General features: G+C 43.7%; 1 protein-coding gene across 7 annotated transcripts in view; it reads right to left on the bottom strand.

Annotated features, from left to right (window-relative positions):
• The window catches only part of LOC115160874 (band 4.1-like protein 5), a 47518-nt gene extending 29707 nt beyond the window's left edge, over positions 1-17811 (bottom strand). For 2 of the 7 annotated variants that reach the window (XM_029711365.1, XM_029711372.1), the window contains exons 1-12: positions 17511-17811; positions 16870-16975; positions 16516-16718; positions 5740-5844; positions 4984-5026; positions 4689-4767; positions 4521-4565; positions 3956-4008; positions 1777-1897; positions 1059-1146; positions 820-908; positions 605-695 (exon numbers count right to left, since the gene is read on the bottom strand). In XM_029711365.1, coding sequence (XP_029567225.1) covers positions 605-695; positions 820-908; positions 1059-1146; positions 1777-1897; positions 3956-4008; positions 4521-4565; positions 4689-4767; positions 4984-5026; positions 5740-5844; positions 16516-16695 — 894 coding nt within the window. In that variant the 5' untranslated portion in view covers positions 16696-16718; positions 16870-16975; positions 17511-17811. The remainder of the gene's footprint in view (positions 1-604; positions 696-819; positions 909-1058; positions 1147-1776; positions 1898-3955; positions 4009-4520; positions 4566-4688; positions 4768-4983; positions 5027-5739; positions 5845-16515; positions 16719-16869; positions 16976-17510) is intronic. The other 5 variants (XM_029711367.1, XM_029711366.1, XM_029711368.1 and 2 more) reach the window with 5 other exon arrangements.
• Between the last annotated feature and the right edge of the window lie 297 nt (positions 17812-18108).

Genomic DNA, 18108 nt, shown 5'->3' with positions numbered 1-18108 from the left:
ATAGACATAATTTCCAGTTTTCAGCCTAAGTAACAAGTGACATTAGGACCATTCATGAGGAGACTGGAAAGCTGCTGGGCTCTCTCTGCAATGACAGGAGCTTTACAGAAAAGTACAGGGGCTTCGGATTGTATTGAAAAGTAGTGGTAGAAAATGGACATTTCAACACCAGCTACTATAATTCACTAAGGTAGCACATAACAGAACAGCATGATGGAAGAGAAAGAGTAATGCAGCATGATAAACAGAACAGGATGTGAGCATGGATACTTCAGATTCAGACCCAGGTGGAACCAACTATCCCCAGCTACACCAGGGCCCTCAGAGAGACTGAGTGTGAGGATAAGTGTATGGGAAGATTGCCCAGTAGAAAATAGTAGGGGGTAAGAGCAGGGATCATGGCTGCCCCCACTGTGTGTGTGTATGTATGTATGTATGTATGTATGTATGTATGTATGTATGTATGTATGTATGTATGTATGTATGTATGTATGTATGTATGTATGTATGTATGTATGTATGTATGTATGTATGTATGTATGTATGTATGTATGTATGTGTGTGTGTGTGTGTGTGTGTTTATGGCAGAGGGTTGGTTCATTACCTCCTCGGTCTCCTGAGCCTCTTCTCCGTCGTCCTCCACCACCACCAGGGTCAATGTGCTCTTCTTAAAGTCTAGACGGGTGATCTTGGGCCTGGGACACACACAGAAAAGCACACAATTACAGGGACAATTAAACGAGAGATAGTGATCAAGACCCACAAGTCCTTGAACTAGTAGAGACACAGGTAGAGATCAAGTATGGCCAAAGGTCTTACCAGAAGAACAGGCCTATCTTGGTCTCTCCCTCAAACACCAGCACTCCAGTGGGGGTCAGTCCTAGCTGGTAGTCATTACCATCTCGAGCCTGAAGGAACAGTAGACACAGCCATTCAGCACAGTGTTACAGTTTATGTTACTTACCATCCTTAAATCTCCACTAGCGTTTTGTTTTTATACCAGTAGAGCCCTGTATTACACGAGAGAGATAGAGAAACCCCCATCCTGGTGTCCTCACCTTGACCATGTGCATGTCCACCCCATACATCTCCAGCCACTTGGCCTTGTTCAGATAGTTAATCTCCGCTTGCGATGGCATCTGGCCCCTGGGACGGAGCGGAGGGAGAACAGGCAGAATACTGGTTAGACGGGGGATAAGGTCGGTGGGTGATAAAGGTCACACGCAAAGAATGTTGACTCTTGAGATGAACCACGACTGATGATACTAAATCACAACCATGACGAAGTCATACATCACAGGTAGCTCATGCATGTGTTCCAGGTTAAAAAAAAACACCCAATGACAAGATGTAGCATCTGTTACATCCCCTATAGTACAGGAGTCAGGGTAACCCCGGGTCAAGACCGGCCCACACTGAGATATGCTTTAAATCCATTTCTAAAAATAAGCACACCTAACCCTACTTGGGAATACCCCAGCACATCAAGGGTGATCAAATAATATAGCGGGTGGATGACCCACACTCCCCAAGGAAAGGTAATTAAGTGAGAACCTCAAGCAGCCTAACCCTATAGGCAGTGATGTACAGGACAAACTCCTGGCTGTAACCATCGTATATACAGTAATGTAAAGGCTGTATATGACCGGCTATACAACCTCTAGACATTGGTAATACTATACAATATCTTACCATTAAAACATGCTTTAAAAATGCTATATTATGGAGATATGATAAATTGTTATTCAGAAATGTTCTGTGATATCATTGTTTTACCTGCACTCCTTCCAGGTGTTGAAGATGGCCAGCTCCATGGCCTCAGTCTGTTCTGGCATGAAGCGGAACTCAGACACCAGATCCAGAGCATGCTCCGCAGGGTCACAGTCTCCCAGCTCAGCTGGAATACAACAGGTAACATACTGAGTACTTTAACCCCAACTCAGATACCAGATCCAGAGCATGCTCCGCTGGGTCACAGTCTCCCAGCTCAGCTGGAATACAACAGGTAACATACTGAGTACTTTAACCCCAACTCAGATACCAGATCCAGAGCATGCTCCGCAGGGTCACAGTCTCCCAGCTCAGCTGGAACAGGTAACATACTGAGTACTTTAACCCCAACTCAGATACCAGATCCAGAGCATGCTCCGCTGGGTCACAGTCTCCCAGCTCAGCTGGAACACAACAGGTAACATACTGAGTACTTTAACCCCAACTCAGATACCAGATCCAGAGCATGCTCCGCTGGGTCACAGTCTCCCAGCTCAGCTGGAACACAACAGGTTACATACTGAGTACTTTAACCCCAACTCAGATACCAGATCCAGAGCATGCTCCGCAGGGTCACAGTCTCCCAGCTCAGCTGGAACAGGTAACATACTGAGTACTTTAACCCCAACTCAGATACCAGATCCAGAGCATGCTCCGCAGGGTCACAGTCTCCCAGCTCAGCTGGAACAGGTAACATACTGAGTACTTTAACCCCAACTCAGATACCAGATCCAGAGCATGCTCCGCAGGGTCACAGTCTCCCAGCTCAGCTGGAACACAACTCTAGACATGGGTTCTCTGAATCACTCTAGAAGGTTGACTAAGGCATGCTATCTGGGGTCTGGGATTGTTTGCCAATGAAAGTGATGCTAATAAGAAGCTGTATGTATTCTTCTATCACCATCATGCGAGTCCCTGATTTAGGATTTATAGATGACGTGTTAGCTATTAATGACATTTGTCATTTTGAATAATTCCTTTAAAGTTGCCTGCTTCCATTTCTCAAACCCACTAGAACACTAACATTAAAATACATCCAAATCATATTTAAGTGGAGCAACAGACATACAATGATGCCTCACCCCCCTCTTTCCTTACATAGCATCATGGAGATAACCCTGTCTGACTGCAGGCAGGGGTATAAAAATGGCAACAGTATGCTATCTGGGTAATGGAGGTGAGGAGAGGCTCTTTGTTATCAGTGATTTGCTGCAGACCAAGGCAGAGTAGTGATGTGTCACAGAGCTCAGCGTGGGGCTAAGGGTCAGGGGTCGCGGCCATGACAGGGATGGATGTTGCTGACAGGGTAGAGAAGGGAATGCCTCACCTCCTCCTGGTCATTGGTCAACGAATCAAATTCAGTGTGAGAAATATGGACAGACGTCCAGCCTAGCTGCCAAACAGAATGGAGTCTAGCCTCCGACCGGACATTCAGTGGGTTACATTGAAACTTGAGGCTTTGACTAACTGCTTGAGGGTCCATTATTTGACTTGCTGGACATTTAGCTAGCAGACATCAAGCAGAACAGAATACAGTCTGAAATCCTGATATCTATTCTACCTAAAATACATAAGACAAAGCGTGACCGTTTTGTTTGGGAAGGGCCATTCTGAGTTCTGGCTAAAGAGTGAGTTTGGAGAAACAAAAAGTGGTTTTGCTGTAAATAAAGGGGCTGTGTTGGTGTGGATGACTTTCATGAGAACTCAGAGAGAGCGAGAGAGCGAGAGGGAGAGACTGGATAGTGAGAGAGGGAACGAGGGAGAGGGCTGGATTAGGGGGCCTTTGCAGAGAGCTGGGCTCTAATGAGCTTGCATTTACCCCCACAGAGGAGCTGGAAGAGAGGGAGGGAGGGGGGCTCACTTCCATTCAGAACAACCCTAGAGAGCCCATTTACAGTTGGAACACTGAGCAAGGACTGCAGCCTCAGCATTTAGGCCAACTACTTTGGGCAGTGCGGCGGCAGCAGCACACATTCTTGAAGAGAGGGTAGCGATAAACCCAAATTATCTTCCATTTCCACAAATACTCCACCATGTTAACAGGCTCTGAAAGGCTACTGTGGTGCTATGGTCTCTTCCTGCTGATAGCAAAGATTCCACCCCTCAGAACACTGCAACTCACTGGTTCTCATTCAAGAAGAGTTATGACAACCACACCAAGACATTGGGTCATCATTGTTCTTACCTTGCAAGGAGAAGGCCGCCAGCTCCACTGCTGTGTCGAAAGGACATTCTAACCTGCGATACAAGGAGGAGTGTTCAGTAGGGGGGAAAAGAATACTGCTGTCTGAGTGCTGTTGCTTTCAACAAGGTACAGTACACACAAGGCAAGGATACTGTCTGAAGAGATCAGTCACAGCTGTTACAGTATTCCCGCAGTGGTTCCCTGCTGTATCTAACAGCCCGTTTCTCTCTCCAGAGCTAATACACAACAACCCTGTGTTATTGGAATGCCGGACAAACAACATGAACACTAATCCCCATGTAGTGGAAATGGATACTAATATCCTCAAACTACTTATTGATGTAAATAGTTTCTTTCCAACATCACGTGTGTAATCCACTACTGTAGCTAAGCCTCTTAGCATCTGTATCATGATGCAACAGAACAGATATAGCTAACATGTAATGATGTACTTGGCCTATAGACATCAGCCATGTTAAATATATTGAAGCACATGAAGTCTAATGTAATATACTGTATATCTAATATAGGAAGAGCAAAACAGTGGGTGAGGGAAGTTACTTACTTGCCACTGAGGATATCTTGTTTTAGTTGCAATACAAATAGATACCTGCGAGAATAAAAGGGTCATTTGTTCATAAAAAGGTCCAGATTAATGTCTCCAATAAATACAAATGTTAGAAAAACAATTGGTGATTATTGAATAGTAATAAGACGACGACAACAAGGTGACCTGGTCAACTCCTCATGCAGGTTGTTGGGTTCTGAGGAGTAGAATTTGACCCTCATGTGAAGGCAGTATGGGGGTCCGACTGCACAGAGGTAAGGGAGGAACGGAAGAGAGGAAGGAAAGAAAACAGAGGTTTGAAATGAGAATGGCATTCATGAAATCCATCTGTTTCTGGCTGCTCCATCAACACACCCGTCCATTATACATCTCTAGATCTACATTGGTACAGAAAATAGGCAATAGAAGGGCTATAGCTTGTGTATCTCCAATGATTGTGAGGTCATGAACATAGACTTACTTTTGACTTGTTTTTTAATGCTTTTTGTAACGTCAAGCCAATGCTGCAAAAGAGATGAGAAAAGAACACATTTTAATGACAGGAAAGAATCAACTATCTAGACTCAAGAGAATCCATGGCATGGGCAAGGCCAAAAACAAATTCATTTGACAGCAGCCTCACTTAGGATACCACACACAGTATGATTGTGTCACTAGAAAGGGAATTTCTGATTTGTAACTCGTCTGGGAGTTGGGAGTCTGAGGCATGAACAATTATAGGAGGGAGGGGCGGGGGTTTAGGAGGGTGCGTGAGTGGGGGGGGGGGGCTGCTCACGCTGATGAGGGAACGGAAGGTCTCTGCCACAGCCCTATTTCACACTTCTCTCCCCCACATTCCTCTCTCCAGATCTCCCTCCCTACTACCTCTCTCTCCTCTCCTTCCTTCCATGCCCTTCACACCATATCAGCTTGCCCTGGCTGCTGGGTCTTTGATAGACACTGATATTGTTTTTATAATTTAATTTTAATAAAAAAACGAATTTTTTTTTACTTCCTGCGACAAACTGTACTTGAACTTTCCAACAGCCCTATATTAGACAACCCATATAGTATGTGAACTGTACACACTGTTATTCAAATCACTATTCCAGAGAAGAGCAATTCAAGTTCAGTGGATAAATCTAACCATAACAAACCCCTTCCTAATTCTTAGAACAAGGTTGGGTGGGTGGTAGTAAAAGTCAGTCTCTAGGACTGTCTGCTACTCTGGTCTTACCGGTACTTGTGCAGAGTCCATGAAGCGCAGTCCGAAGTAGTCCTTCTCTACGATGTCCAGATGATACATGATCTGGTCAAACAGCTCCTCACCCTTGGCTTTTTTCTGACAGCACAGGAGAGGTGTCAGAGGTCACACAGTCATTCATCTGGAAGCAGTGTCATCAATCACTCAACAGACGAGGTCTAGACCTTTCACTGTGTTCTCTTTAGCATTTTAATTAATAGTTCAATATTTCTAATATTTTTAAACTGTTGCTCAATGGTATTTATCATGGTTAACACAATACAAGTGGAACGAGCAAGTGGAGCAAGTTTCACTAAGTCAACACTGGGGGGAAAGGGAAATTACAGAGCTGTTTTAAGGATGTGTGTAATCTTCCCAGATACTCCATTCCCCAGACACAGTGTTGATTTGATTGCCTCTATAACTGATTAGAAAACACACAAAGAAGAGATGAGAGCTAAATAGAACATATTATTTAGCTGGCTTCACCTACTTTAAAATCAGGCACATTGCCACGTTTAAGTTTTTCCCTTCTGTTCTGGTGAGGAGTTTGAACTCTATGATAGAGTGTTTGCTGCAGTCAGTCTGACAGGTCGTACCAGTCTCCAGTCTGCACTGCTCAGACGGGGTGTTAGCTGCTCAACTCCTGTAGCCTGCTGCTGTACTAGCTAGTTTAGTACACAGCCAACTTCAAAACAGCAGGGAGAATGGCAGCACGGGGGTCACCATGGCAACCGGTTAGTAGGCCGCAACACAGCGAGTCAGCGTGACCCCAGTGAGTCTCTACTCTCTGCCCAGCAGTCTGACTGACTGACTGACTAACCACACTGCAGCCTGACTACACAGTACAGTCTGTAGCCCTGTAGAGAAGTCTCAGCTAATGAGTGAGCCACAGGCCAGCCTATGAAAACAAAACGCTCCCACTCCCTCTGTCCTGCCTCACACCACCAGAGAGCGAGACATGGCAAAAACAAAAGACGTGGTTGGTCGGTCACTCCACTGTGCTGAATGACACTGAGCTCATTTGTGTTCAAGGTGACTGAATGGTCAAATCTTATAGAAGGGGTGAAAACGCCCCTTGTAGTGGCTGGGAGAGTTCACTGCCATTCTGCAGAGCTTTCTTTGCCTCGAGTTTCTCAGATGAATACAAGCAACGTTAGACCAAGTCCACCAACAGAGGACACTCCTAAGTGCACAAACAATGTAAACTCAAAACACTAAAGACGTAGCTTAAGCACACAAAGTCAGAACATGCAGTAAAGTCTGCAACATTGCTGGAACCTAACAAGCATATTACTGGTTGTGACACTGCTGTGTGCATACAGCACACAGCGACACACACACACAAAATACCCTGCAGGGGAACAAACATTGACATGAGCAGTGAGGACTCAGGCCTGCACTGCCATGCTCTGGTCCGGTTCGTTATACAGGGGGAGTGGTCGTGATGGGTAGAGAGGAGAGGATGCTGCCATTAAACAGCCCTCAGTGTTAATCCAAGCTTGCCGGACGCTCACGCAGGCCCCATAGAGTTGGCATAGCTCACAAAGCGCCCCTTCGGCCAGGGAGAATGGACACAAAGGAGCCATTGTGCGCTCCAGTGAACCCCGGGCCTCGCTGTCGCATTGTTCACCAGAGGTTTCCAGTCTGCCCGACCAACCATCTGCCTTTGGAGGCACAGTTACATTCCTAAGGCTGCTCCCTGCATGCAAGTCAGAGGAGTGCCACTGAGGGAGGGGCACAAAATAAAATAAAAATCGGCCTCCCCACCCTACGCAAGTTAGAGCCACTGAGGGAGGACTGCGGAAGAAATATGGCAGCCCCCCGCCCCTTCTTCCCACCAATTGTCTTAAAAGCTTGAGGCTCCCTTATTCAGACTAAGCTGAGTTCTGGAGCTAGAGGTGTCAGAGGAGAGATGAATCATTAGATTATTTACTGTGCTGTTTGCATCAAAAGGGATAGCTGCTGCTTCAGAGGTGTAACCCCAGGAAACCCTTTGGGTTGACATAAGCATTTAGCCATGTTGGTAAGAGCAATAAACAAGCTACGCCACAGTCCTTCTTCAAGAGTCATTCTGGACAGTTTACTGACCAGCTCCTAGGGTTGCACATTTTGGGGAATATTCAGAGGTGGAAACTTTCCGTGGGAATTAACAGGAATACATGGGAATATATGCAAATTAATATAATACAATTTAAAATGTAGATTTTTTTTGCATTGGATATATTTACCATATCATACAGAGACAGAAACCTTTGCCTTTTCATAAGTAGACAATTGCAAATGATTACATCCTTCCAACAGAAAAAATAATAATCTAGTTACAAATGTAACTTTAATTAAATGAGTTGACTCTTCACATGGGATGATTTCACTGAACAACAAAAGGAAATATATAATGGTCCCCAACGATCCATCGCATCTCCCAAAACATACACCTGTAAAATGATACTCTAGAAACTAAAGCTTTGGTTGTCTTCCTCTCAGGCTTCCATGTCTTCTCCCTGGACATCCTCAATGTCCATCTCTTGAACATCAGACTCTGAGGCCTCATCTTCACTGTCACTTTCCAACCGTGTTGAGGATGGCTCGTTGTCAGGCTCAAAAAGCCTCAAATTTGACCAGATGGCCACCAACTTTTCAATCCTTGTATTGGTCAGCCTGTTGCATGCTTTGGTGTGTGTGTTCCCAAACAAGGACCAGTTGCACTCTGAGGCGGCTGATGTTGGTGGGATTTGGAGGATCTCACCAGCAGGTGGCTGATGAGATATGTTGGCACGACTGCCATATTGCATCTCCATCCCAAAGCCCTTGCTTGGAAGTGTACTTCACCAGACTGCCAAGAACCTTGCCCTCATCCAGGCCAAGGTGACGAGACATGGTAATGATGACACCATAGGCCTTGTTGATCTCTGCACCCGACAGGATGCTCTTGACAGCATACATGGGGTCCAACATGTACACTGCGGAGTGTATGGGCTTCAGGCAGAAGTCTTCACACTTTTTGATGTATTTCAGAAATGCAGTTTCCTCTGTTTGGAGCAACAGTGAAGGGGGCAGGGCAGTATGTATTTCTTCTCCTACATCTGCAAGCAGACTCTGAACATCAGACAGGATGGCATTGTCTCCCTCAATCTGTGCAATGGCTACTGCTATAGGTTTCAGGCTGCTTACCACTCTCTCCCCAAATACATCATCCAGGAGGATCCTCTTGATGGGGTTTTCCATAGCGGCAGACTGTGATATGGCCATTTCTTGGAGAGACTCCTTCCCCTCCAGGAGACTGTCAAACATGATGACAACACCACCCCATTGGGTGTTGCTCGGCAGCTTAATGTGGTGCTCTTATTCTTCTCACTTTGCTCGGTGAGGTAGACTGCGGCTATAACTTGATGACCCTTCACATACCTAACCAGTGTATCCATTGGTTTCAGTGCCATGATGTCCTTGAGGAGCAGATTCAATGCATAAGCAGCACAGCCAATGGGTGTGATGTGAGGGTAGGACACCTCCACTTCAGACCAAGCAGCCTGTTCGCAGCATTGTCTGTCACCAGCGCAAATACCTTCTGTGGTCCAAGGTCATTGATGACTGCCTTCAGCTCATCTGCAATGTAGAGACCAGTGTGTCTGTTGTCCCTTGTGTCTGTGCTCTTGTGGATTACTGGTTGAGGGGTGGAGATGTAGTTAATTATTCCTTGCCCACGAACATTCTACCACCCATCAGAGATGATTGCAATACAGTCTGCTTTCTCTATAATTTGCTTGACCCTCTGTTGAACTCTACATCCAGCAAATGAGTAGTTAAAGCATGTCTGGTTGAAGGGGTGGGCGAAGAACATTCGGAAATATCTTCCAATACACATTGCCTGTGAGCATCAGAGGTGAACCAGTTGCATACACAGCTCGAGCAAGACATTCATCAGCATTTCTGACTACGTTCCTCCATTGAGTCAAAAAAACTGATTCCAGGAGGACCATTTGCCGTTACTATCGATAAGGTGTCTGATTCATCATTTTCACCTCAAATAGAAGTAGAGGGATTTTTGTCAGAGGTTGCTTGTTGTGAGCACTGAGGGAAGTTTATGCACTTGGCCAGATGATTCTGCATCTTTGTTTCATTCTTCACATATGATTTGGCACAGTATTTGCAAATGTACACAGCTTTTCCTTCTACATTAGCTGCAGCGAAAAGTCTCCACACATCAGATAGTGTCCGTGGCATTTTCCTGTAAAGACTTGAAAAAAATGAGTAAAAAAACAACAAATACAATTCCATGTACAGATAAATAGTTAAGCAGTTAGATTAAACAACTAATTTGTAAGATAAATGTTTTAAAATAAAACATGTATGGAAACAGGTGAATTAACACTCCTTAATTAGCAGGCTCAAGCAAGCTAAAACCCACATGATGGCAAAAATGAACTAGCAGAAATTGTTAACAAGTTATGATTTAAACACACTTATGTATTTACTAGTTAACAAAAAAGCATGTATGTCATAAAATATATTCACCCAGTATTGTAATCAAAACTTACCAGAAAGCATGTAGTCCTTGGCTCAGACAGTGTAGAAGTGTGGGATCAATAGCATCTCATTAGCGTGCAAGACCTTGAGAATCAGCTGAACATGTGATGAAAGAATGCACTGTGCATGTAGAGGGTTGCAATTCCATTGAATTGGGGATAGTTTAACCAAAATATGCCACAAGATCTAGAATTGCCTTGTGTATCCCACAAAAAAGGTTCACTGTTACAAGCTAACTTTTTTGATGAATTTAAGCAAAATACCCCAAATCGCCAGGCTTAACTTCCCATGGAAAATTTACAGAAATCTCTCGGAAAGTTTCTGACCCTTTGCAACCCGACTAGCACTAAACCTGACTCATCATTAATCAAAACACACAGGCCTCACCAAAGGCCTAGCCTGGTTAGGTAATGACTTTCCACACCCCAAGTCAGCAAAGGCCCACACGGTAATCTTTACTGTAAAAGGACACTACTGTACTACTAAATGATTTACTGAAATAAGTCCAAGGTGTTATGTTTCACCAATACAAACCCAGCATCTTGTACTAGCCCTATGTCAACATGTTTATTCACTCGGTTTTATCACACTATTACAGTTAGTCCCGAGTATGGCTGCTGTACAGTAGCAACATGCACGTCAGATAACACACAAAATATCTAAACAAAGGGACAGACCATAAGGGCCAAAGCGGTCTCAGAAGAACACCAAGAATACATAAGGCCTTGATGATCAAAATGAGTTATTGCCTGGGAAGCCCATTGGCAGCCTAAACAGCGACGTTATTACGCAACCCAGCAGTTCTGCTTCCTAACACTTAATCAATGCCACCAAGTGAATAAAAGGTAAATCAGACTATATCAACTAGCCTAGAACTCTTACATAGCAGAGCTATAGATCCAGAGCTACAGCTAGCCTAACGCTTCACAATGTTCCTTCCAAATGGATTTTCACATTACTATGATAAAGCTATTAGAAAACTGCACTCAGGCTCATGTCCTGAACTCCAAACTCTTCAGAAAAACATGGATGGCCTATCCCATGTTGTAATAAATCCCCACTAGCATTGCATTCAGAGGCATTGCCAAAAAAAAGAAGAAAAATAAAACAATTGGACAAGCTCTGTGACAATAGACCTATAGCATTTACAGTGGAATACACCTCAAGTACCTCGACTAATCGGTACCCCCTGTATATTGCCTCACTTTTGTTATTTTACTGCTGCTGTTTAATTATTTCTTACTTTTATTTTCTACTTAACACTTATTTTTTCTTAAAACTTCTTAAAGCATTGTTGGTTAAGGGCTTGTATAAGTAAGCATTTCACTCTGTATTCGGTGCATGTGAAAATTTGTATTTTATTTTAATTCCAGAGTGGGATCAACTGGTTTGACAGCTGGAATGCCTTAGAAATTCCAACCCTGAGAAATCAGAGGACATTGTGGGCCAAGAGCAAGTCTTCCCATTCGAGAAGACCATCTCCACTCACTTGGCTCCTGGCTGTGGGTGGGTCATGTGACCAGGTGTGCTGTAGAGGGATCATGGAATTACAGGTGATCCGCATCAATACAACAGTGAACTACACAAACACACTGGCACGCACCTCTCATGTGGCCAAGTCACACCTCAGTGAGTGAAGACCTGACTGTGACACTCTCAGTAACTCATTAACAGCACAGCAAGAGGAAGGCAACTAGCTACCACCCTCACCGAAGAATAGGCCCACAACATGATTAGGGTCTCAGAGCAATACACGCAGTCAGTCAGGAAAGCTAAGGCTAGCTTTTTCAAACAGAAATTTGCATCCTGTAGCACTAACACCAAAAAAGTTTTGGGACACTAAAGTCCATGGAGAATAAGAGCACTTCCTCCCAGCTGCCCACTGCACTGAGGCTAGGTAACACTGTCACCACCGATAAATCCATGATAACCGAGAATTTCAATAAGCATCTCTCTACGACTGGCCATGATTTTCTCCTGGCTACCCCAACCAACAGCTCCGCGCTAGAGGTCAACCGATTATGATTTTTCAACGCCGATACCGATTATTGGAGGACCCGAAAAAAGCCGATACCGATTAATCGGCCGCTTTTTATTTATTTATTTATTTGTAATAAGGACAATTACAACACTTATTTTAACTTAATACATCAATAAATTCAATTTAGCCTCAAATAAATAATGAAACATGTTCAATTTGGTTTAAATAATGCAAAAACAAAGTGTTGGAGAAGAAAGTAAAAGTGCAATACGTGCCATGTAAGAAAGCTAACGTTTAAGTTCCTTGCTCAGAACATGGGAACATATGAAAGCTGGTGGTTCCTTTTAACACGAGTCTTCAATATTCCCAGGTAAGAAGTTTTAGGTTGTAGTTATTATAGGAATTATAGGACTATTTCTCCTTAAACGATTTGTATTTCATATACCTTTGACTATTGGATGTTCTTATAGGCACTTTAGTATTGCCCGTGTAACAGTATAACTCCGTCCCTCTCCTCGCTCCTACCTGGGCTCGAACCAGGAACACATCAACAACAGCCACCCTCGAAGCAGCGTTACCCATGTAGAGCAAGGGGAACAACTACTCCAAGTCTCAGAGCGAGTGACGTTTGAAACGCTATTAGCGCGCACCCGCTAACTAGCTAGCCATTTCACATCGGTTACACCAGCCTAATCTTGGGAGTTGACAGAGCTGCTGGCAAAACGCACAAACGTGCTGTTTGAATGAATGCTTACGAGCCTGCTGGTGCCTACCACCGCTCAGTCAGACTGCTCTATCAAATCATAGACTTAATTATAACATAATAACACACAGAAATACGAGCCTTAGGTCATTAACATGGTCGAATCCGGAAACTATCATCTCGAAAACAAAACTTTTTTTTTCTTTCAGTGAAATACGGAACTGGTCCGTATTTTATCTAACGGGTGGCATCCCTAAGTCTAAATATTCCTGTTACATTGCACAACCTTCAATGGTATGTCATAATTACGTAAAATTCTGGCAAATTAGTTCGCAACGAACCAGGTAATGAACGCAAGGGCAGTGACAATTTCATGTTAGCAGGCAATATTAACTAAATATGCAGGTTTAAAAATATATACTTGTGTATTGATTTTAAAGAAAGGCATTGATGTTTATGGTTAGGTACATTGGTGCAACGACAGTGCTTTTTTCGCAAATGCGCTTCTTAAATCATCACCCGTTTGTCAAAGTAGGCTGTGATTCGATGAGAAATGAACAGGCACCGCATCGATTATATGCAACGCAGGACACGTTAGATAACTACACATGGTTGATGATATTACTAGTTTAACTAGTGATTATGTTAAGATTGATAGATTTTTATATGATAAGTTTAACACTAGCTAGCAACTTACCTTGGCTTCTTGCTGCCCTCGCGTAACAGGTAGTCAGCCTGCCATGCAGGCTCCTCATGGAGTGCAATGTAAGGCAGGTGGTTAGAGCGTTGGACTAATAACCGGAAGGTTGCAAAAACGAATCCCCCCTGAACAAGGCAGTTAACCCCCGTTCCTAGGCCGTCATTGAAAATAAGAATGTGTTCTTAATCTGACTTGCCTAGTTAAATAAAAGGTGTAAAAAAAAATTATAATAATAAAAATAAAAAATACCGATTACCGATTATTATGAAAACTTGAAATCGGCCCAAATTAATCGGCCATTCCGATTAATCGGTCGACCTCTACTCCGCACCCCCCGCAGCTACTTGCTCAGGCCTCCCCAGCTTCTCTTTCACCCAAATAGCCGATGTTCTGAAAGAGCGGCAAAACCTGGACCCGTACAAATCAGCTGGGCTAGACAATCTGGACCCTCTCTTTCTAAAATGATCAGCCGCCATTGTTGCAACCCATATTACCAGTCTGTTCAACCTCTCTTCGTATCGTCCGAGATCCCTGAAGTTTGGAAAGCTGCCGCGGTCATCCCCCTCTTCAAAGGGGATGACACTCTAGACCCAAACTGTTATAGACCTATATCAATCCTGCCCTGCATTTCTAAAGTCTTCGAAAGCCAAGTTAATAAACAGATCACTGACCATTTTGAATCCCACTGTAACGTCGCCGCTGTGCAATTCCGGTTTCCGAGCTGGTCATGGGCGCAATCCAGCCACGCTCAAGGTACTAAACGATATCATAACCGCCATAGATAAAAGACAGTACTGTGCTGTGTAGACAGTACTGTGTCTTCATCGACCTGGGCAAGGCTTTCGAGTCTGTCAATCACCGTATTCTTAATCGGCAGACTCAACAGTCTTGGTTTCTCAAATGACTGCCTCACCTGGTTCACAAACTACTTCTCAGACAGAGTTCAGTGTGTCAAATCGGAGGCCCTGTTGTCCAGACCTCTGGCAGTCTATGGGGGTGCCACAGGGTTCAATTCTCGGGCCGACTCTCTTCTCTGTATATATCAACGATGTCGCTCTTTCTGCGGGTGATTCCCTGATCCATCTTTACGCAGACGACACCATTCTGTATACATCTGGCCCATCTTTGGACACTGTTAACTACCCTCCAAACGAGCTTCAATGCCATACAACTCTCCTTCTGTGGCCTCCAACTGCTCTTAAACGCTAGTAAAAACCAAATGCATGCTTTGCAACCATTCGCTGCCTGCACCCGCGCAGCATCACTACTCAGGACGGTTCTGACTTAGGTATTTGTAGTTGTCCACAAATTCTAGGTGTTTGGCTAGACTGTAAACTCTGCTTCCAGACTCACATTAAGCATCTCCAATCCAAAATTAAATTAGAATCGACTTCCTATTTCACAACAAAGCCTACTTCACTCACGCCGCCAAACATACCCTCGTAAAACTGACTATCGTACCAATCCTTGACTTCAGCGTTGTCATTTACAAAATAGCTTCCAATACTCTATACTCAGCAAACTGGATGCAGTCTATCACAGTGCCATCCATTTTGTCACCAAAGCACCATATATTAGCCACCACTGCGACCTGTATGCTCTCGTCAGCTGGCTCTCGCTACATATTCGTCGCCAGACCCAATGGCTCCAGGTCATCTATAAGTCTATGCTAGGTAAAGCTCTGCCTCATCTCAGCTCACTGGTCACGATAACAACACCCACCCGTAGCACGCGCTCCAGCAGGTATAGCTCACTGGTCATCCCCAAAGCCAACACCTGCTTTGGCCGCCTTTCCTTCCAGTTCTCTGCTGCCAATGGCTGGAACGAATTGCAAAACTCGCTGAAGCTGGAGACTTAAATTTCGCTCACTAACTTTAAACATCAGCTAACCGATCGCTGCAGCTGTACATAGCCCATCTGTAAATAGCCCACCCAATCTACCTACCTCATCCCCATATTGTTTTTATTTACTTTTCTGCTCTTTTTCACACCAGTATTTCTACTTGCACATCATCATTTGCTCATCTATCACTCCAGTGTTAATTTGCTAAACTGTAATTACTTCCCTACCATGGCCTATTTATTGCCTTACCTCCTTGCACACACTGTATATAGACTTTTTTTTAAAATTCTATTGTGTTATTGACTGTACGCTTGTTAACCTGTTTGGGCTAGGGGGCAGTATTTACACGGCCGGATAAAAAACGTACCCGATTTAATCTGGTTACTACTCCTGCCCAGTAACTAGAATATGCATATAATTATTGGCTTTGGATAGAAAACACCCTAAAGTTTCTAAAACTGTTTGAATGGTGTCTATGAGTATAACAGAACTCATATGGCAGGCAAAAACCTGAGAAGATTTCATGCAGGAAGTGGCCTGTCTGACAAGGTGTTGTTCTTCTTGCCTCTATTTATTGAAGACTGTGGATCTTTGCTTTAACGTGACACTTCCTACGGCTCCCATAGGCTCTCAGAGCCCGGGAAAAAGCTGACCGATATCGAGGCAGCCTCTGGCTGAAACACATTATCGCTTTTGACAAGTGGCCGATCAGAGGACAATGGGCTTAGGCGCGTGCCCGAGTCGACCCAGTGCTTTATTTTCTTTCGTCTGTTTACCTAATTGCAGATTCCCGGTCGGAATATTATTGCTTTTTTACGAGAAAAATGGCATAAAAATTGATTTTAAACAGCGGTTGACATGCTTCGAAGTACGGTAATGGAATAAATGCTCCTACTCTGTCTTCCTTCCTTTTGAAATATATTTTGATGACCCTATACAAAATAGCCACCTGTTACTTTGTCATGAGGCATGCCTTGACATTAGTTGAAAGAAAAAACGTTTGTGTAAAGTCTCACCGGTAGGTCCACACTGACATCAGTGCCGTCCAGCAGTGACACACGGCAGGTGATGATAGACTTGGCCTCCCCGGCAGCAGGGATGTGTGTGGTGGCCCGCTGGGCCTCTCTCAGCCGGGCCTTCTCAGCATGCTTACGGATGGACCGCCGGCCCAGCGTCCGGCGGAGGAAACTCAGCATGGTGGGGGCCTAGTGAACACTACCTGCACATGTGAGAGGAAGGATTACTGACACAATCTGTTGTTTTCCTCAATCAGAGGGCTGTGTGTTAAAACAATCTATTAAATAATGTGCTAGGACAGAAGCCATATTAGTATGCAAATCAAAATGGTGTGACTTATCACTGCAACTAACCTAAGTGCTTTTAGCTGCTTAGGTATTACTTTTGTGCTTTTCTGTGTGTACAATGTTTGTAGTGGACGAAACTCCAATCCGTGCGGAAGGTTATGATGAACGTCACCTGTTGGTGAAAGAAGTTAATTAACTTCCTTCACTATGGAGTGGAGTTTTAGTCCGCTAATGTTTGTAGACTCCCCACAATAATCCAATGGTTGTTCCAAACGGCTAGCAATGAAGTTGTGAAGAAACACTTGCTGTATTAACCATAACGTTACACTGTAGTTAGCTAAATTGGGTAGTGTAGTATTAGCTATTTGTTACATCCATTAGGGCTGTAGTTAATGATAACAATTTTACAGAGAAATTTAGACTGAACATTTGGACCGCTAACTATCAACTAGTTATGCTACTAGCTAGCTCTGCGGTACCAGATGGTTGGTTATGCTACTTAATTTGCTGGCTAGCTAACTAACTGGTAACGTTAACTAACTAACCAGCTAGATAGTTAGCTACAAGATTTGCCCAAATAAATATTGTATTAGTTTCGATCTTAGTTACATTTCATTCAAGCATTAACTATTGAAGAATAACTCGACAAAATTGGCTTTGACTAGTCCCATCATGAGCGAGAGCAACAGGTTTAGCAAGCAAGCTACCTTTGTGATAACGACGCGTTACTGAAGCAACAGATGAAAGAAATCAGGCGACATACACTTGCTGCTGCTGTCGCCGATGGCCACTTGTAGATCCTAAAGGAATAGCAACTCACGAAAGACTTGCCGAAAATAACAACCAATCCACGTGCATGGTTCACTTTACAAAAAAAAAAAAAACTAATATGTTTCCATGGTTCATAAGTATTCTACTGTATTTCCTATTCGATCGATACCCTAACGAGATAATTTCCACAAGTCCCAAGAAAAGAGGGAGGCAAGATTTCCCGCAGGAAATGACGTCAAAATAAATCCCAAACACACTGCTATTTGTTTTTAAAGAGACGTTAGGGTGTTGAGTGCGGTCATTGGTTGGGTGCATAGAGATTGTATTATATTTATATTGTTTGGTGTTTCTGTAGTAGTAATCATTAAATTACAATGTAGCCAATTATGAAAAGCATTACTTGAAATATAACAAATAAATATACCCAAGTATGTATTATCATATGCCGATATTATTATAAGGACTGGACAAACCAGTCGATACTTTCTAGACAGTCGGTACATTCAGTAATAGATTATGGTCAATTTTCAAACG

Source organism: Salmo trutta, chromosome 24, assembly GCF_901001165.1.
Source record: "Salmo trutta chromosome 24, fSalTru1.1, whole genome shotgun sequence".
NCBI lineage: Eukaryota > Metazoa > Chordata > Actinopteri > Salmoniformes > Salmonidae > Salmo > Salmo trutta.
This window is presented reverse-complemented; position numbering and strand designations above follow the sequence as displayed.